The 21,151-nt window shown below is 34.6% G+C and overlaps 1 protein-coding gene across 2 annotated transcripts in view; it reads left to right on the top strand.

Moving 5' to 3' along the window:
• The window catches only part of LOC106074210 (kalirin-like), a 213,023-nt gene that overhangs the window by 164,630 nt on the left and 27,242 nt on the right, over positions 1 to 21,151 (top strand). Inside the window, exons 45-55 of one of the 2 annotated variants that reach the window (XM_056014172.1) lie at positions 717 to 820; positions 1,785 to 1,854; positions 2,524 to 2,613; positions 2,968 to 3,060; positions 4,120 to 4,248; positions 4,947 to 4,982; positions 5,420 to 5,578; positions 6,046 to 6,223; positions 7,159 to 7,204; positions 8,016 to 8,045; positions 12,192 to 12,825. In XM_056014172.1, the coding sequence (XP_055870147.1) occupies positions 717 to 820; positions 1,785 to 1,854; positions 2,524 to 2,613; positions 2,968 to 3,060; positions 4,120 to 4,248; positions 4,947 to 4,982; positions 5,420 to 5,578; positions 6,046 to 6,223; positions 7,159 to 7,204; positions 8,016 to 8,045; positions 12,192 to 12,825 (1,569 nt within the window). The remainder of the gene's footprint in view (positions 1 to 716; positions 821 to 1,784; positions 1,855 to 2,523; positions 2,614 to 2,967; positions 3,061 to 4,119; positions 4,249 to 4,946; positions 4,983 to 5,419; positions 5,579 to 6,045; positions 6,224 to 7,158; positions 7,205 to 8,015; positions 8,046 to 12,191; positions 12,826 to 21,151) is intronic. The other variant, XM_056014173.1, reaches the window with a different exon arrangement.

Raw genomic sequence — 21,151 nt, 5'->3', positions numbered from 1 at the left:
CGTTTGTCATTTACCCATTAGAGTTGGGTGGACTCAGGGCGTTCAAAAGTTCAAAATCCTTGTCTCACTACGATTCAAACCCAAAACTCTTTGGTCTACCAGTCATCCAGCAGACTCCTAAGTTCTGTTGCTGTATAAAAAGCGACGAGTGTAGGCTTACAAAATAAAGCTGAAATTACACTCTGCTTCATTGTTTCTTCTGAACAACTGGATTGATGGACAAGGAAAATGTTTTTACATCCTTTTTGAAGCTGTTGTCCAACACAATTATTGAAAGTCATTTCAACAGCCTTATAGCTATCCCCTGATAGACTCCACTGATATATGACACTATAGGATGTCTGCGTGATAGACTGCTGATATCACACTATATAATGTCTGTCTGATAGACTCTGCTGATATCACACTATATTATGTCTGCCTGATAGACTGCTGATATCACACTATTTGATGTCTGTCTTTGAAGTCATCAGCTTTGAGGAGAGTGTTAGGAAAGAAATTTAAGCCATAAATTATAGCCCAGGCTATTTTCTTAATTTTTCTAGATAAACTGCATTTGTTTTAACACTCATTGACCAGCATTATTTGAAATGTTAAAATTAAGAATACCAAATGTCATCAGGTATTATCTGGTTAAATTATATCAATATATGTTGTGTTATATGGTTGTGTACATTCAAAGGTGACTTGGCTGTATGTCTGTGTTTCTTTGACAGGGTTATATGACCTACATGAGAGACAACCCACTGCCTGCTGAGATGGAAGGCAAAGATAAAATTGTATTTGGAAACATTCACCAGATCTATGATTGGCACAAAGAGTGAGTCTTTACATGTACTGTTATTTCATACAATGTTAACCAGACGTCTCCTCACTCTCAATTTGACTGACACACAAACTTCCAGAAATTAAGTATTCTTCTAAATCATTTGAGACAGAATAAGGGATTAAGTGTTTAGACACTCGTACCTCAATTCCAATTAGTTTCATCCCTGTATCTTTTAACTTTATGATCATTCAGTGGAACTCTGCCCTCAAAGATCAATCTGACGAATAAATTTAATTTTTAGTAGAATGGAAAGTTCAGGTTTCTGTTTTTAGTTTATGCTGTTAATCAAATTTTGAAGTATCTTGTTAAGCAGGTTCCACAATACAGTGGTCCCTTGACTCTTGCAGGATTAACTTGAGAGGAAATTCTATATCACAGTTTTTCTAAAAAATATTTATGAAAAAATATACTCTCCTTTTTTTTTTTTAGTACTTCGGGGTTTACTGCGGCCATCCACTGTATATATTTTATGAATATTACATTTAAAAATTCCCAAAATTGCATTAAAATCACAAAACTTCTTTTAAAAAAATTTTCAAACATTAATTTTAACACTAAAATGTTCATTCTATAGTAACAATAGTAAGTAACATTCTACATACCATTTTTTTAATACTGTAATGCAACATATAGTACAGTGCCATTTGACACTTTAAAAAATTACTGAACATTTAAGGAGTGTTTTAAAAGAAAAAGCTTGAAAAAGTTATTGTCAGATACCCACTAGTCAGGTTGACTTTAGGATGTCCTAATCTTCACCAGTAATCAAACTTGTGACCTGACCCAATGGTTCAAAAGCCAAGCACATTATCATTAAACATGAATGAAATCAATGATTTAGGGGTTGTGATGGTCACTCTGTCCATAAGTACCAAAGTGTTAGTGTAAGTTTGTTATGATAGAACTTATTTTCATTATTTTTTGACCTAACATGCATTCTGCTGTTTTATCCCAGGACCATGTTGTCAGAACTGGAGTCATGTTTAACAAACCCAAACAAAGTGGCATCTATATTTATTCGTTATGTAAGTTTTATAATAGTCTCAGCAATTTAACATTAAGAACATTTATAAAGTTATATGCCTGTATCTTTCTCATTTAAATGGTAGTTGTTGTTTTTTTGCACTAGATACTTTTTATTTATGTTTGTTTTTTATATTGATAACGTGACCTTGGCTTTAATTTCAATGGCCAGTAGTCTTGTAGAGGGGGAGTATTATATATGTCCACCAGTGTCTAGAGCTCTGCCTTCTTTAGGTATCCTATCTGTCCACCAGTGTCTAGAGCTCTGCCTTCTTTAGGTATCCTATCTGTCCACCAGTCTCCAGTGCTCTGCCTTCTTTAGGTATCCTATCTGTCCACCAGTCTCTAGAGCTCTGCCTTCTTTAGGTATCCTATCTGTCCACCAGTGTCTAGAGCTCTGCCTTCTTTAGGTATCCTATCTGTCCACCAGTGTCTAGAGCTCTGCCTTCTTTAGGTATCCTATCTGTCCACCAGTGTCTAGAGCTCTTAAGTGTTTTGCCCAAAGTGAGGACTGTGTATTCATTCTTGTCTTTCTATCATTTGTTTTTCTTCTTCCTGGTTATATACCTTGGTGGAATATATTTTTATGTAGTGACTGTGATGTTATAGTAGATGTGTGCACAGACAGGTTGAACATGTTGTGTCTTACTAAAAACTCTCTCTTTGTCCAGGAGAGGAGGCTGTACATGTATGTGAAATATTGTGAGAACAAACCAAAGTCTGAATATGTTGTGTCTGAATATCTGGACACTTTCTTTGAGGTAAGTTCTCAGACTGAACATCAGCTGTATATGTTTAGCTCTCTTCCAGCAAATTAGAACCTTCTGTAACCTAAGTTCTACAATTTTGACAATCATAGTCATTGTTCAGACTTGATAGGAAAAAAATTTCAAATCAAGTATTTCTTATTTTAAACTGAAAGAAAGAAATAAAACTATTTTTGAATCAGTTTTTTATTAGAATTCCTGGACATAATAAGAGACATTTATGAAGATTCAGTTTTAACTATTAACTCCAAACAATTCATAAATGGTTTAAGTGCTAGTAAATCTATTAGGATGGCCATTTACTTTTTATAAAATGACTAATAGATATAATTTACTTTTTTTTTTCAGGAAGTGCGGCAGAAATTAGGTCATCGCTTAATGCTGCCTGATTATTTAATTAAACCAGTCCAAAGGATTATGAGATATCAACTTTTGCTCAAAGTAGGTCAAATTAATTAAGTAGTTAACTAAGTAAAGCAAATTAGCATGACTATATTTGATTCAGAAATTTCAGTTTGTACTACAATGTTATCATCTGTGTTACATTGAGTTTTGTCCTATTCACTTAACTATGCTTGTCACAGTTGTCCAGCACTTTTTTTTTTTTACATTTTATTAACATAACTCATTTCTCTTTATTAAGTATATATAGGAACGATAAATTGGATAGTAAATGAAAGACATATTTTCGTTTGAAACCTTAGTTTACATTTAATATTTCTGCACATGCCTTACTGAAAGCTCCAAATGCTAGCAAGATTTACTCCATTACTATATATATATATATAATGTAAGGGTAAGATATGTCCTGAATAAAAATCAAAACTGTTTGACCAATCTTGAAAAAAAATGACATTAATGTTCCTTAGATCATGGCGGAGACCGTAGTGTATGTTTAATGTCCCTCCACAGCCTTAGGGCCGTAAAGATAAAACAATATAAAATACCTAATCTCTATTAAAGAACGAACCTTTTTAACAAATCAGGTAAGCCTGTTTCCATAGTATTTTATATTCGATATGAATATGTCGGCTGAATGGGTAAATCCATTTTCACATTCAACTTTTTTTTCATGGCAAAATAAAAAAAAAAAATGTGAGGTGACATGCTCCATGTTTGATATAGATCTAAGTCCAATCCAGGGCATCAATACCACACAAACCAAGGCCTGTAGGCTGCCAGTCATATCCAGCTTGTATATATAAATTATATCTAGTTACTTTCATATTACAGAACTATGTAGTTACTCTGGAAAGTTATTTTGCATTAAAACATCACTGAATTTCTGTTTGTACAGTGAATGATACTGATGCTGTGGCTTTCATATATATAAATATATATATTAGCAAAAAAACGTAACCCAATATACAAATACATAACATATAAAATGCTTAGAAAAACACAAATTAAAAACATGTATGTTGTGTATCCTCAACTGTATCTTTACAGCATTGAGTTTAATGTTGTGTAACCTAAACTGTATTGTTCTGATCACATCAGGATATTCTCAAGTATACTGAGAAAGCTGGTGAGGACACCACAGATCTGAAGAAAGCCTTGACTGTCATGTGTATAGTTCCTAAAGCAGCCAATGACATGATGCAAGTGGGACGCCTGCAAGGCTTTGATGTATGTATAAACTTTGTGGCACCTACTGTAGTTTTATTTTCCTTTGCATTATTTTTTTTTAAATTGTTGACATGTTAGGATAAGATCATTTGTATTGGTCCAATCAAATGGAAATTCAGTTTGACTACAATTGACCACCTCAGCGTAACCTACCGTAACAATAACAATATAGATGCAAATACAAACAACATTCACACATGAAACACATACACACTTACAACCAGCGCTTAATGACTTCTATGTACTTCTCAATGACGACAGATAACCTTGTAACACTCTTACCGAAAGTGGATTTTCGGATGTTCCTTCATAATTGAAAATAATCTACACTCTAGCCCAGACCTCATGCTGGATAACAGGGTATGGCAGTGGGCAGGTTATGAATCCGGGACCATTGAGATGACCGAAGGAAAGCTCAGTTCGCATACCACTAGACCAGGCCACCTCTTTTCCTGTCTTTTTTTTTCTTCTCCCTCTTTTGTTATCCTTTTTTTTAAAAAGCAAAAGAAAACTCACTTGGTTGAAAATCTAAAGCAGTGTTCAAAATGTGTACACAAAAAAGTTATACATTTAGATTATGGATATTGAAATGACTTAAATATCCACATTCTGTTCTATGTACATGTTTATATACCCTGTCTGCTGTAATGTATAGAGAAAAGCCATGCAAGTTTAACTTTTTTTCTTTGTTTAACCAGGGTAAAATTACTGGCCAGGGAAAATTGTTGCTCCAGGTAAGATCACATGCAGTTTATAAACTTAAAAGATTTTTTTGTATGTCATAACAAATTTGAACTGTGTAGTTATGTATGCCTAGAAATACATTGGCTCCGTACTTTGAATTACTATTTTAATCTCTGTGCCAACTTAGAAGAAAAAAAAGAATTTTTGACCTATGTTTTGTCATAAATTTTTTGTGAAATATTTTTGAAAGTTAACATGGCCATATAATGATAATAATAATAATAATCTTTATTGTCCGTAAGGAACTTTGTCTTACAATTTGTGCATTACACCAAACAAAACATTATAACAATAAAAAAAAAAAAATGTACTTTCACACCAGACTCTCTCATAATTTACATGTGAAAAGTTGAAAACACTGTTAGTCTTTATTGAGCTCTATTGTCAGTATTTGCAATTCAAACCAAACATTTGTTATTGTTTTTAGGATACACTAAGTGTAGCAGAAGTGACCTCTGCCGGGCAGCAGAAGTTCAAGGAGAGGAGAGTTTTCCTTTTTGAACAGATGATTATATTCAGTGAGATGATTGAGAGAAAAAAAGGAATGTTCTCCAATGCGACCTACATTTATAAGAACAGTCTCAATGTAAGTTGTTACATGGTCAGTCATTCTTTACTCTTGTCTGACTGGATATGGTGGAGGCGTGGGGTGGCTGAGGGGTAAAGCGTTTGGCTTACGAACCAGAGTTCAAATCCTGGGTGAAGACTGGGTTTTTTAATTTCAGGATCTTCGGGCGCCTCTGAGTCCATCCAACCTGACATTAGTTGGGGAAAAGTAAAGGCTGTTAGTCATTGTGCTGGCCACATGACACCTTCGTTAACCGTAGGCCATAGATCCACAAGGTCTGAAAGGGGAACCTTTACCTTACCTTACAGGATGTTGATTTATTTCTTAGACCAAGAACAGTCTCAATGTCAGTTGTTACACTGTCATTCATTCTTTACTCTTGTCTGAATACAAGGGCCAAAAAAGTGGTTGTATGTGGTTGGGGTGTATTAAAGACTGATTTAAATAATCTTGTTTTAGTAATACTGTGTGTTTTTCTTTTCCAGGTGAATAAAATGTCATTGATTTGCAATGTGGATAACGAGCCACTTCGGTTCCAATTAAATGATCGCACACCTGGCTCAGATGTACGAATGATTATCCAGGCCAATTCAGAAGAAAACAAAGAGACCTGGGTCAGACAAATCCAGTCCATTCTGGACATGCAAAAAAATTTTCTTTCAGGTACACAAATATTTAGTGAAATAATATGCCGTTTTCTTTAATGGGAATTCCCCCAAGAGATAAAACTAAGTTCTGAAAAGCTGTGGTGGTGTAGGGTGTATAGACGAGAGTTTGTTCTCTTATCCCTGCATGGGCTGGTCAAAACTCTGAGGGGAAGGTGAAAAGGAAACTTACATCTTTTTTGTGGGATGATCAAGTATGAGGTGAGCTTGGTATCTGGTCAATAAGTGATTTGGCTGGTACACAGGTTTATGGTGTCAGTCCTTTTCAGAGCTTACTTTTGTTGTGCCATATGTTCTTCACCTTCTCTGAGTAACTATTGTACTGCCATTACATTTTTCATACCATGTTTATTTGATGGAAGGTTAACATGCCTACACGTTGCTCCAAACTACTGAGGGTGGGTGAGTCAAACATTGCAATGGATAAGAGTTAACAAAATGTGGGTCGCTATTCAAATCTCTGACTAAATATGGACCACAGTAATGGTTTCAGCTGGAATCTCTGACTAAATATGGACCACAGTTATAGTTTCGGCTGGAATCTCTGACTAAATATGGACCACAGGGATGGTTTCTGCTGGAATCTGTAACTAAATATGGACCACAGTTATGGTTTCTGATGGAATCTCTGACTAAATATGGACCACAGTGATGGTCTCTGCTGGAATCTCTGACTATTAAAATATGGACCACAGTGATGGTTTCTGATGGAATCTCTAACTAAATATGGACCACAATGATGGTCTCTGCTGGAATTTCTAACTAACACTTACTTTTGATTAGTATGATAGATAGTTGTACATAATATTTTCACATTTTTAATTCCTTTTTTGTTTTAAACAATACATAATGTGTATTTTATTGTAGCCCATTATGTGTGCTTTTCTTAATTAAATAATTGATTTTAATTGAACTATTTTGTTTTGTCTCTAGCACTCCAGTCTCCCATAGCATACCAGAAGGAACTCAGTAAAGAATTGTAAGTCTATCTATGTTCTGATTTAACCTGTTCACATATTGGTTCATGGTGCAGTGGATCTCCAGCTAGTGTGGGTCCACTAGTTGTTCCTCTAGTAACTTTCATATCACAGCACAACAGCACATTGCTGTTATTGTTAGGAACTAGTTTACATTAAAATGTCACTGGATTTTTGTTCCTATATTCAATGATACTGATACTGGGTCTGTCAAAATAGTAAGAAGGACGTATGATTATTTATTTTAGTTAGTCGTTCCGTATCAGTTTAGTTCTGAGTGAGATAGTCCATCCATTATTTTTAATGAAGATATGTAGGCAATGTTACTGTCAAAGCTATGACATAATTAGTTGGAGCACTGCTGCACCATTTTTTTTAATTATTTGATATTTTTGTCTCCCCTTATTTTGGTATGTCATATGTTCAAGATGATGTCAATACTTGAAGTTTAAACCTAGAAAAGATCATTCTCAAAGCATGGAAACTTTAAGATTTCTAATAAGTTGAATGTAATGTACATAAAATCTCAGATTTGCATGTTGGAAAGAAATTATTTCTTTCTAATTTATATAAACATATCCTACTGTGAATGTCTTATCTTTTTTCTGTAGGACATAGTATGGATGTTATATTAAAATATTTTTAATGAATTAAAAGAATAGCTATTGTTTTATTGCTAATACTAAACAATACGATAGTAAAAAAAAAAAACCAGCTTTCACTTACCTTGTGTGAAATATTTTGAACCTCTGTTAAGTTTCTATTTTCATTGCAGCGAAATATGATTTATTCAATTATGCTTTATCTCCACAGTTTTGTCTTGGACCCTGTCAAACTATTAAAGTAAATCCACATTCCTATAATGCCACTGTTTTCTGTAGTTCTCACTAATACTTTCTCAACACTGTCAATGTCTTAACTCACTCAATGTAGGAAGCACTGCCTCTTTGTGGTAGAGTTTCTTACAGTGTTGATTCAATCACTCAGTGTTTACACTCCATTCTTAGATACAGTCAATGTTTTAACTCGATCAATGTAGGAAGCACTGCCTCTTTGTGTTAGAGTTTCTTACAGTGTTGATTCAATCACTCAGTGTTTACACTCCATTCTTTGATACAGTCATTGTTTTAACTCGATCAATGTAGGAAGCGCTGCCTCTTTGTGGTAGAGCTTGTCTCACGCTAAACAGATGTCGAGGGGATTGTTTCCTGTCTCTATTGATTTCCTCATAAAGTAAAGTGTTTTAAATCTTTTTTTTTTTTTACTTTCAATCTGTTAGCGGGTGAACTTTTTTTTTCCCAAATACCTACTCTGATTTGTGTTAGCTGATCATATTTACTTGTGTTTCTGAGAATTGACCAGTTCAACTCATGTATCAGAAGTCTGACCACTTGAAATTGGGTCAGATAATTTATATTGAAGACTTCATTCACTTTCTTCAAAGACTTTGTCTAATCTAATGTCTTGCACACTTCAGTACCAGCAACATGTGCATGGGAGAAATAACTAAACAATCTAAATAAGACATTTTTTTACAACTCAGCAGACATCTGTTTAGAATGAAATCTCCTACTTAAAACACTATCTTATTAAGTCAGGAACAACAGTTCTAACAATTCTGAAGTCATCTGCTTGTTGTGCTGGGCACTGTCACCTTTGCTGTCTCATTGTTTAAAAAAACATATCTTAGGTGTATGCTCCATGCTTTGAGAATGATTTTCTAAGGGGGGGGGGGCATCTCAAGAAGACAAGGGGAAATAGCCAAAGTAAATGTTGTAATTCTCCTGTTTGTGATCATGCATGACATCAAGAAACAGCATTGACTAGCCACCAACAAATAGCATGGTTGTTATTCTCATTTATTTCAATCATTTACTTCCATACTTTATATACAATGTGTCAAATAGACATTTGTTCTTTTTAACTCTTTGTCTCTGACATTATCTATTACTTTGTTAAAGAGTTATTCTTAGTGCCCTTTTTGTTGAATGCACAAAAAAGTATAGGTTTTAAACTTAAAGCATTTATGTGTTGTCAGGAAATTTTAGGCATGTGAGAAAATTAAACTCAAATATAGCCCCCCCCCCCCCCCCCCAAAACCCCCTCCCCAAACATACAATTTTTAAAAAGTCTGTTTAAAAAAAAAGAAAAGAAAAGTACTCTATGTTTTAAATTAATGGTTAGTAAGAATGTAAAATAAAATTTTGGCCAGTTGGTTACAAAATTCCAAGTAACATAGAAATAACTTTGTTAAAGTAAATGAAATAATTTAAAAAAAAACATTTTACTCATATTTTTCCATCTATTAAAAAAGAATATGAAACAAAGACAGTCTGAACAGTTTGTTCCCATATTATCACCGTTAAAAAAAACCAAGAAAAACTCATCCTAATACTGTTGGCCACTATTTTACATCTAGAACATCGTGACAGTAATTTGACCTTTTTGAATTGATCAGTTAATAAATCTGGGGTTTTGTTTTTGTGCACATAAAGAGAGAAAGAAAAACACACACTATTTTCCACTTGAATCTCTAGAATGGCTGGCCATGTCGTATGCACTTTGGACTGTCTTTACAATGGTTCAAAGTTAAAAACACAAGAATCAATTTAAAAAATTAGTTACTATGGTTTATTTGTGATAAATTATTTTGTTTGGTATATCGAACAAGGGAAAGAAATTGTAATAGACTGAAGCGGTGGTATAAGCTGAATTAGTTCTCTTTATAGGTCATCGTCTGAGTCTTAGTGAACACAGTCCTGAGAAATAGTTGAGACTATAGAAACAATAGAAAACTAAACAATTTTCCCTGTTCATAAGCTCTACACTAGCAGAGTGGTTACAGTTATGGTTTGAGAAACCTGAGAAGGCTTTAGCCATGAATTTGAATTTAGATTGTTCCCTCTTTTATTTTTTAAGTTTTTTTTTATTGTTAGTCTAAATTTATTACAAATTAAATTACATGACTGATCCAAACTAATTGATACAATTACACTTAATTTAACCTTTGTGTTTTCAAAAAGTATTTTTTTAAATATTTTCTTGTTTCACTAAGATATTCTATATTTTTTTTTAAATAAAATAAAAAACCCAAGTTGTCTTAATGCACCAATTGTTTTGTCCAACAGAAACATTCACAATGTCAAGGTTATACTGGAGACAAAGAGTTAAAAGAACTAATTTGGTTTATATGTTTATTGAACATATAAAAAAAACAACTTTTTGTTTATTCCACTGTAATATGTTGTTGTTTTATTTTCTTCTCAAATTCAAAGTTGTTGTTTTTCAGTTGATGAAACCTTTACTCCCCCCCCCCCTCCCTTCCACCTCGTTCTCTTCACACCGTGATCAAATCGTCGACCACAAAACTCACTGACAACCACTAGCGTAGTCAAATCACCAACACTGCCCATTCTAGTTTATCGTCTCACTGTGAAATCCAGATGTTTCCTCAAACTATGCAACCAAGATTTCCTCTTTATTTGTTAAAACACCTTCAGCATGAACCAGAGCAGCAGCAGCAACTACGTTCTAAGTAGCCAGAAAAAAAAAACACACGAATATTTATAAAATGTAAAAGAGCAAATGTTTACAAAACCAACCAACTGAACCGATTTAAACGTTAAAGCAAACGTGCCGGGCCATGCTCTAAGCCTCGACTGAAATCATTGGTTAAAAATAAAACCTAGCACAATGCAGCCATGTTGGAAAACATGTTCAGAATTATTCGACTAGGATTTCAATTCATCATGTGCTGCTTCAAGTTTATAGAAATGTAAAGGAAAAGGTCTTTTTGATCAACTTAATGCAACATTCTCATGGCTACACTTAATGCACTCGCCCCCTGTATCATAGACCTAGCTCGAAAACAACTTTTAACTACAATTTTTGCTTTCTTGGAGGTGTTTTATGTTTTGTTTTTTTAGTTGTTCACAACATACCAGTATTAATTTTGTTTCGTTCCAATTTCTGTATTTAAAACTTTTGATTTACACTATTAGTGTTGTAAAGAATTACATTTCTTTTGTTAGGCATTTACATGTGTTTTGATTTTGTTATATTTTTCCTTTTTGCAGAAGGATGTATGTTGTAAAGAGAATTCAATGATAATATTTTGTAAATGTATTTGTTCCATATCTGTGAACATGACCTGTCTTTCAGCATTTCAAAGCAAATCACACTTTTTATAGTGGCACACTTTCATTTCTCACAGTATTTTTATAGGTTAACAGTAGTTGGAAAAAAATTTTTAAGTCCAAACTTTTAATATCACATTTGAATCAATGTCTGTATTTTAAAAGAAACTTTCCAGCATTTAAAGAAATAAAAGAAGTCCAGCGACAGCATGCGAATCATAAGCACCATTTAAGAAAAGGAATAACATTTCCGAAACAGTACTTTTATTAGTAGTTAATTTCATTTTTTGTGTGTGCTTCAGTCATTGATAAATCTTCAAACAAAATTCCCTGTTAGTGTAGCACAACTGTATAGAATTGCATGCCATGTCCATCAAGCATTGTTTGTTTCAGTCATTAGTTGTACAGTAGAACACTTATCCTATGGCTCAGTGTTCAATGTAAACAATGTGTCCCTATAGTCTTCATCTTTTTTTTTTTCTACTTCATTAGTTTAATCAAATACAAGTATCTCATTTTTTCTCTAGGATTATATTGTTAATAAATAAGAAATGGTTGCTTAACTTTGATATAATTTTTTTGTTAATGTATTTTTTTCATTAAAAAAAAAAAAAGAAAAAGCTAAACGGCTAGATTTAACATTATTAAGAAAAACTTCATGAACATGTTTGGTTCTGCAAAATATTGTTAATATCATTAAAAGCTTTTGTTTAAGTTCAAGAAAAAACATTCGAAATAATGTGGACTCGACATCCAAATTATAAGATGATGACATTACAATAGAGTAGCTTTATAAGTTTACAGATTCTTAACTTATGTTTTATCTTTGAAGTATGTTTGACTTGTCCAACAGATCAGCTCCCGAGTTCAACTCCAGTGTAGGGGATTCAGCTCTTAGAAAAACACAATCACACCCGATCAACAGGGTGCACCATCTTAGCCCCTCAAAATCCACATTTAAAACTGTCGGGAGCCCCAAGCTGAAAAGTGACAGGTGCAAGTCTATACCTGGGCAGTTCCCACAGTCGTTAGTGGAAGGCGGGGGCACGGATGGAGGTGGTGGGGACTATGCTAATGACAAGGCCTCTTGCCCTAATTCCCCTCTGGATACCAGTAGAGACTTTCTGAGAAATCTCGTTGCTGATGGCAGTCTGAGGAAGTTCTCTGCTCCAGCAGTGGAGCCGAACAGTGGGTCTAGCTCGCCGAAGCCTAAAAAGACCATTTTTGATGGCTTTCGGAACACACTAGGGCGCAAATCTAAAAGTAATGACAGTAGCAAATCACAGACTGACTCACTCCCTCAGTCACCTACCACCTCCGTGGAAGCTGCTAACCTTTTCGCATTAGACGGCGGCAACAACCTCGAGGCCGGCATGGCCACAGTCGAGACTACAGGAGAGGCAACGTCTGCAGCATCAGCAGCGACACCGGCGAATGTGGTGGCAGCGACGACAACCTCACTCAGCCCCTCGACAACTTCGAGTCGGGTAAGTGGACGCAATGTCAGCTGGTGATGGAAAGGGGAGGTAACTCTCTTGTTTTTGAGAAACAAATAGTTGCCACCTACTCGCCTCACTGGAGTTCTTCTTCGCTCGTTCGTTGGTTGGTTCATTCGTTCCTTAGTTTGCTGCATTCACTCGTGCATCATCCTCTGATCGGTTCGCCTGGTTGGTTGGTTTTTTTGCTCGTTCGACTGCTTGTATTATTATCTGTGCATTAATTTTTTACTTTCTCAAACAACCTCTTCCTTCAACCATTTCTTCATTCTTTCCAAGACATGAACTGTCAATATATATCTATACATATATGTAGTCTTTACACACCAGTGACTAACATAATATACCTAGCTCTTTTTTTTTTCTATAAATTGATGTATACTTTAAAACTATATGATTGAATTCAATCAATCACCTATTGATTTACTCAAGTTTAAAAATCAATCATTACATGTTCAGTACAAGTGTTATGAGAGCAGTTGCAGTAAGTATGAATGGAACCATTTTGAGCAAGAAGTTGAGATAATATATTGATATTTATACAAACTATCTTTGTAAATGTATTTAATTCACTAGAGCAACTGGGCACAAGCCTTTAGACAGCATAGATGTGAATGAAAACTAGCATTCCATTCAAACTTAAGGAAGAGCAAATTCATAGAAGTTTAAAATCTTTTTAGTCTAACTTATTATGTGTTCAATATAAAACAAACAACATATGTTTTGTGTTTAGATGAAATGTTTATAATTTGGCTTTTAAATTTCCTTTCATATTATATATGTTGTTGTTTTTTTATTCATTTATTTTTTTACTGATGATAAAGGCTTGTACTCAAATTGTTCTTGGTTTGTTTGTTTTTTTTACTTTGTTGTTTTATTTTCTTTTGCTAATATTTGTATAGGTTGCATAATAGTTCCATATAATATATCCAGCTATCTTGTAAGACTGTTTTAACTTGAAATAGGTCATCATAAACTTGCATTTAAACTATATACACCAAAAATAATATGCATTCAGTAGCCATAGCTACAGGTGATTGAACATCTCTAAACAGTGTTATCTAACTTTAGGTGTTGTTTGTTGTATATAATTATATAGCAACCATTGTTGACACGTTCCATTGGTTCATGTCCATTGACTCCATGTTTTTTTGTGTTTTTTTTTTTTGAATAAATTGATAAATTGTTTCTTGCTCAGTTGTTCTACTTTTCAATTTGCTTTCTGTAGTTTTTTTTTTTTTTTTTGCTTCACTTCTTTGCATCTTTTAGTATTTATTTATAAATAAGAATGAAGAGTTGATAGAAAGAACAATACATTATTTATGGGTTGATTCTTGCATTCACTTGTATGTATGGGTTGTAGTCTTTATTTAATTAGTCCCTGAATAACTGGACAGTATATATACATTTTAAAGCTATCTCCCTCTTCTCCGGTAAGGTCAGTGTAGCTGTTATCAATAGTTTTTTTTATTTGATTCATTGTAAATATATATGGCTACTTCTGTTTTGAATGGGTATACCTAGATGAATTACTGGTGTTTGAGTGATCGTATGATACAGCGTAAACACATCTTCAGTGCATCATTTCTTATCATGAAAGAGAACTCTGTCAGAATGTTAGTTGCCTGTCAGACATGTCAGTCAAACAATTGATTTACCATAGCAGTTGTGTTTTTGTTTTTTTTAAATCCAATTATATTGCATGCTGTTTGATTTCTAGATGTGCATTTTGCTCTATTTTACAATTCATTATCAGTGTTTTGAAGAGTACAATGTTGAAGGTTATAAATCTCTACTGGGGTGTGAGATGATTGTCCTCCCCTTGTATAGTTTAAGCTCAATTATGGTTCTTTGCTAGCTCTATTAGGGTTATTGATTTTTCATATCCTGACAATAGGATTGAACATATATATACATACAGAACTCCTACTGTGAATAAGTTCATTCATAAAAAGGAACTATCACATAATTGTATAAATCAACATTTGGCTCATCATGATGTTTTCGCTAGTACAGTTATGGTTCAAGACTAGTTTTGATGTCATACTGTAAAATGTTCTGTAGATTTAAACAAAAAATGCTTTATTTATTTATTTATTTGTTTGTTTAGGTTTGTTCTTGTAACAACAAAGTAAGGTCAAATCACTTGCAGACCAGCAGACTTTCCATGCCCGGTATTCCTTCCCTCCACCCTCCCTTTTTTTTTTTCAGTTTTGTAAATATAATCTAACTATTTCCAGAAGGCTTTTTTCCATTTTTGCCTGTGGCCACTTTGAACATACCTGGTGCAACTGTTTGAAGCAGTTTGCCTCCCCTATCGCTGTTGTTTCCATAGGGAGTTCATCTTGGTACCACTGCTGGCACTGATCACCCAGGACATTGTTTTCATTCAGTTTTTGAGTCACTGTTTGGCTACCCTTATACTAGTTCCTTTGCTTCAGTGGGAGTAGTTTTGATTTCAGTTCAGTAAGTTATTCAGTGACCCTGTAGCACTGTTTTATCTTTTATAAAGCTCAGTCTATGTTGCATAGCAAGTAGTCACTTCTATATCCTAACATAGCAGCAACTTTTGTAACCCAGGAACAAGGCCCAGTGCGCCATTTACGAGGCATGGTCCCCCTTACTTTGTCCATGGCGTTTACTGCTAGAGTCCCTCAGACAGGACTTGGGGTGAAGAGCTTCCCGTCCAGGCCTGTTCGTTGGATAAAAGCCTTTCCAACGATCTACAGGATAATGGCCCCTAGGCGCCGATTCCCTACTGGTCTTTATCGAAGGTAGTCTATCTAGTTGTACAGCCTGTGTTATCCTTTTCATAGAGAAGAGTGAACATAAATTAAGAATTATTACTTATTTAAAAATAGAGAAATTTTGCTTGAAGCTATGCAATAGTGAAGAGTTTGATCATGTGGAAATGTGCTGATGACATCTACCTAATGTCATCACTGATCACGTTCCTCTGCAAGCCTTTAATGACATAGATCTATTATCCTTATTTTCAATGACAAAAGATGTTACCCATCTATTTACAGCAGTAGTCGATTTGGGGGGGGGGGGGGGAATGTTTAAGTCTGCAAGCTCTTACAATTTTTTTGTTTGTTTGAGGGATGTTATAAAAATATATTTTTGTTCACCTTTTATAAAATTTATCTTACAATGATAAAAGATATTACCCATTTATTTATGGTGTAGCAGATCTTGTTTGGGGGGGGGGGGGGGGAGAGAGATTCTGTTTTGGCTTTTTAGCTCTAAGAACAAATTTTAAGCCAAGTATGCAGAAAAGAATAAACACTTCTTTTGAGAAACCAGCTGAATCTGGTTTAAGTGTTTGTGTGAGTGTATCATCCATATGAACCCAGATCTCAGTGTTTGTAGAATACAGGTAAATTGTGTTCATTTCCCAGATTTCTTGCTGTGCTTCTCAACCCTTGTTTTGCTAGCGTGTGAACAGGTTAATTACCATTAGTTATCTCCCCTGGAAGAAACAAAACATATTTGGTTGAGAATAGAGTTTGGAATTCTGCTGTCACTGTCTCATTATCTCCCTTTAATTTGTGTTCAGCTAGGACTATAGTTAGGAGGTGTGGTGGGTGAGCTGTAAAGCGCTAGACCTCAGAACCAGGGGTCCCGGGTTCGAATCCTGGTGAAGACTGGTATTTTTAATTTCGGGTTATTTGGGCGCCTCTGAGTCCACTCAGCTCTAATGGGTACCTGACATTAGTTGGAGAAAACTAAAGGTGGTTGGTCGTTGTGCTGGCTACATGACACCCTCGTAAACCGTAGGCCACAGAAATAGATGACCTTTACATCATCTGCCCAATAGACCACAAGGTCTGAAAAGGAAACTTTTATGACTATAGATGAATAGCTGGTCATGTTGTTTGTTATTTTAGCTATTGTTTAGATAGTGTAGATCAGGGGTTCACAACCTGCGGGTCGCGACCCCCTTGGGGGTCGATTGACAATTTGCCAGGGGTCGCCTAAGACCATTGAAAATATGGATTGTTTTTGTCTATTCTTCTATGGCTGTGTGTGTATATGGGGGGGGGGGGGTCGCATCAGAGTTGGGGATTGTAAAAAGAAAGGGTCGCCGAGCTTAAAAGGTTGAGAACCACTGGTATAGATGAACATAGTTTTGTTAGGTTTAAAATACTGAGAAGGCTACTCTAGGTAGAAGTATGCTGGGACTTTTCTTTTATTGTTTTGTTTCAACACTTTTTATTGGTTGACACATTGAGGTTTAACTCACAGACCCATATATTCATATTAGGCTGGACATTGAGACAATTTTCTTTAGTAAAAATTTAATAATCATATTTTCAAAATGGAAACTAAATAATTGTTTGAACGTGTTATTCCCCCTGAAAAATTAATGAGCTTTACTTTTAATGTTAAGAAAGTATATAATTCTCAAATTATACTTCAAATTTGAATGGAAATAGCAATCAATCACAGGTCTTTTATATTCATAATTAGCAGGCTTAGGGTTTATTTGATCTTTTATTTTATATTTATAGATTTTTTTTCCTATCCATCATGAATATTTTTTCAGGCCTACAATCAATCTTAGCAGCTCTAGGTTTTAATTAGTCTAGACTAGATCTACAGAATAAATCTTTAAGCCTACACACGTCTAAACTTAGTTTTATATTCACATTTGCAGCTTGTCCTAACCATTAATTTATATTTTTTATATCTTGTAGATCTGGCTTATTATCTAAAAAAGTAAAGTGAAGTTCCCCTTTTAGACCTTGCGAGCCATAGGGCATATGACGTAAAGATTATTTTTCAGTGGCCTACAGTTAACAAGGGAGTTATATGACCACCACAATGACCTACCGCTTTTACTTTTCCCTGCTAATGTCAGGTACTCGTTACAGCTTGGTGGACTCAGAGGTGCCTTCAAGATCTCAAAATTTAAAATCCCACTTTTCACCAGGATTCAAACCTAGTACTCCTTGGTTCAGAAGCCATATGCTTTACTACTCAGCCACAGTGCCTCCAAGCTTATTATATAGGCTGTAATTGATATAATTTCGTAATTACGGTACAAATAACATCTAAGAGACATTTTTTGTATATATGGGTCTGTGATTTAGCTTTAAGAATAGACTGGGTTTATTGTTGCCTTGAAAAAACTTTCTTCTGATAGGCACAGAGATTACACCATTCAGGATTTCAGTATTTGACCTGTTTATAATACCAGACTCTGAGAATATTGAACAAATATTATAGAAATACTAATAGATTACTGTTACTTATTTTTTTACATTTTCTACTCTGATCTATTTGTATAAATACACTCTGTCTAATGTTCAGTTGTACTTGGAATAATGTGGACTATTGATTAAAATGATGAAACCACAAGATCCTTTTGAATAGGATGCGCCCATGTCTATTGTTCTTGCACCAATGGAAAGGTGTTTCCCTTTCTCTGAATGCATTCACCATGTGAACTGTGCTAAATATTGAAAGGTCGTTTCTTGGCTGTCATAGCAGCATGCTCCTCCCATGGCCCATATTTTTACATTGTACAGCTCATTGTGGTAAAAGTTGTTCTGTTTTGGTATGACTAGAGGATTGTAGAATACAGATTATATGTTCACATTGAGAACCCATTTTTATAAACTTCATCAAACCCTGGTAAACATGATTACAGTCAACCCGCTCCTTTTCATCCTTCGTTTTGTAAAAAATGTTGCACATAAACTTTGTTAGGTACCCAACAGTATATAGGATATGTAATAAATTATGTATAAACAATTCTTTCTCTATATAAAGTAGTACATTCTGGGTGCTCTAATGCAAAACTGCCAGCATTTTTGAAGATGCTAGTACAGCAAAGAAAACTGACAGGATGTGTGTGTAAACTTGCAAATGTCTGAACTATTTGTTAAGTCAGCTGTTGTATAAAGAACTGCTACCAAATCCACTGTATACTGACCATCTCTCTCTTTGTATGTATTTGTTTTTTTTTTCACTTCTTTTTTTACATTTTCTTTTTGTAAATAAATGATTATGTTTGCTAAAGAATGATGTATGGAAGAGAATGTCTTTGTTAAGGTACGTGTAGTTATTTCTTTGATCTGTAAGCTGTTTCCATTCTGTTGATATTTTCTAGCTCTTAACATCAAACTTCTGTTCTATTGTTGACACCAATGTGAATGTTTCACACAGAAATATTTATTACAATTTTTTTTAACAGCTTTTTGTTTATTTTTATTCATTTTGATTTGAATGATTTTGTTTTGACATTTCATTGAGCCAATGTTTCAATCTGGACTTGAAAAAAAAAAGGAAATAAAATCTTGTCATTGAACTGAAGCGAGATGGAATCAGTTTTTGTTTTATGAGCAACTTGTTGAAAAGATTGTCATTTCTATGTAAATATGTGTATAGAGTAGCAGAACTGTAAATATTGCTGATAGGAGAACACTCAAGTTGACAGACTCAAAAAAAAAATATGAAAATCATTTTCATTTTTTGGTTTAAATTGGTAATTTCATTGCAGTTACTTCAATTATGACTCATTAAAAACATGGCTGCCTGTTCATGTCATATGCACTCAAGGTTGTCATCTTGAATTTCTTGGGTCCAAATGGGTCAAAGAGTTAAGCCCTATTGGATTGCATGGTGTAAGAACCACTGATATACTAGCTACAACTATTGCTGGTCAGCACTGTGATACACTGTTCATTTTCAATCTGAATTTCCAACAGGATTGATCAAATAAGCATCTTCCTTTTTAACCTATGAATAAAATATACAATAACTTAAAGATTAGAGGAAAATTTTAAAAAGTTGTATTTACCTAACTGTGCCAAATTTTTAAAAGAGGCTAGCTCAAAAGCATTAAGCCTTTACATTTTAAAACATTTGAACTAAATTAGCAGCAATGTTCATATTTGCTTACTGCTGAATGAAAACATTTTCACAGGAGTTTTGACACAGGAGGCATGAAGGCATAATTTCATGATCTATGGGCGCCACCCAGCTCTAATGGGTACCTGACATTAGTTGGGGAAATTAATGGTGGTTGGTCATTGTGCTGGCCACATGACACCATCGATAACCATGTGCCACAGAAACGGATGACATCATCTGCCCAATAGATCACAAGGTCTGAAAGGGGAGCTTTTTGACACAGTCGTATTTATTTATTTAATGAAACTTACCTGAGAAGTAATAAAAAAAACCTTAGGTCACACAAAATTGTAAAAACTTGCCATAAAGAAGTTTTAGACTGAATCTAATTTATGAAGGAGCTGAGCTAACCATGGAAACAACTTTTTGAAAGCAGTGTAAGCATATAAAATACATTCAGTTGTCATTCTGAGACTGGTGGGAATACACAAGATCTATACTCTACACATTGTGGCAGTTCTCAGTCAGTTGCCACATTAAGTAGAGGTTTTCAAGTTCCTGTATTTCTTCTGAAAACACAATGGCTATGTTTGCACCATAGATGTTCATATAAGCATTTTTAAAAATCATGATTTTCACAACAGCAAGACAAATATATTACAGAAATATGTTGCTACATTAGAGGCTCTAGATCAGGGGTTCTCAACCTGTGGGTCGTGACCCCTTTGGGGGGTCGGTTGACCATTTGCCAGGGGTCGCCTAAGACCATCGAAAATATGTATTGTTATTGTCTACCCTACAATTCTGTATTTGTGTATGGGGGGGGGGTCGCGTCAGAGTGGGGGATTGTAAAAAGGGGTCGCTGAGTTTAAAAGGTTGAGAACCGCTGCTCTAGATGCAATAAAACCCAGTTCTATGTTGTAATCATGTTTCAGATGGAAATGTATAGATATGTGTTTTGCTGTAAAATGCGTAGATGTGTGTTTGTTTTGTACATAGAATTGTGTTTGGTTTATATTGCAAAGATGTTTGTTTGATGCATAGTGCTAAGATGTGTATCAGCTGTATAATACATAAATGTGTGCTTACTGTATAGTGCAAAGATATGTGTTTGATTTATAATGCATAGATAAACCTATAATATTGAGCAAGGCTAGAGGTAGGCTTGTTAGCAAATATTGCAGCAATCATGATGGTAGGAAACTGTGTAAAATCATCTGTGTGGGCCTACTGCGTCTAGTAACACACACTGTTTTAACCTGTTTTACCCAGAATTCAGTTATTGTTCACAGTTTGTTAAGTATCATACTAGTAACTTAAGAGAATGAAGTCCAACCGTGTCTGGTTTATGGCTAATGATAAGCAGCTGACTTGCAATGTTCAGATAAGCAAAACATGCAGAGATGTTGCTGATTAAACTACTGCACAACTTTGACTGGATGTGTGGTGTTGGAGT

Source organism: Biomphalaria glabrata, chromosome 16, assembly GCF_947242115.1.
Source record: "Biomphalaria glabrata chromosome 16, xgBioGlab47.1, whole genome shotgun sequence".
In the NCBI taxonomy this organism is placed as follows: Eukaryota; Metazoa; Mollusca; class Gastropoda; family Planorbidae; genus Biomphalaria; species Biomphalaria glabrata.
The sequence above is the reverse complement of the archived record's forward strand: the minus strand, read 5'-3'. Positions and strand labels throughout refer to the sequence as shown.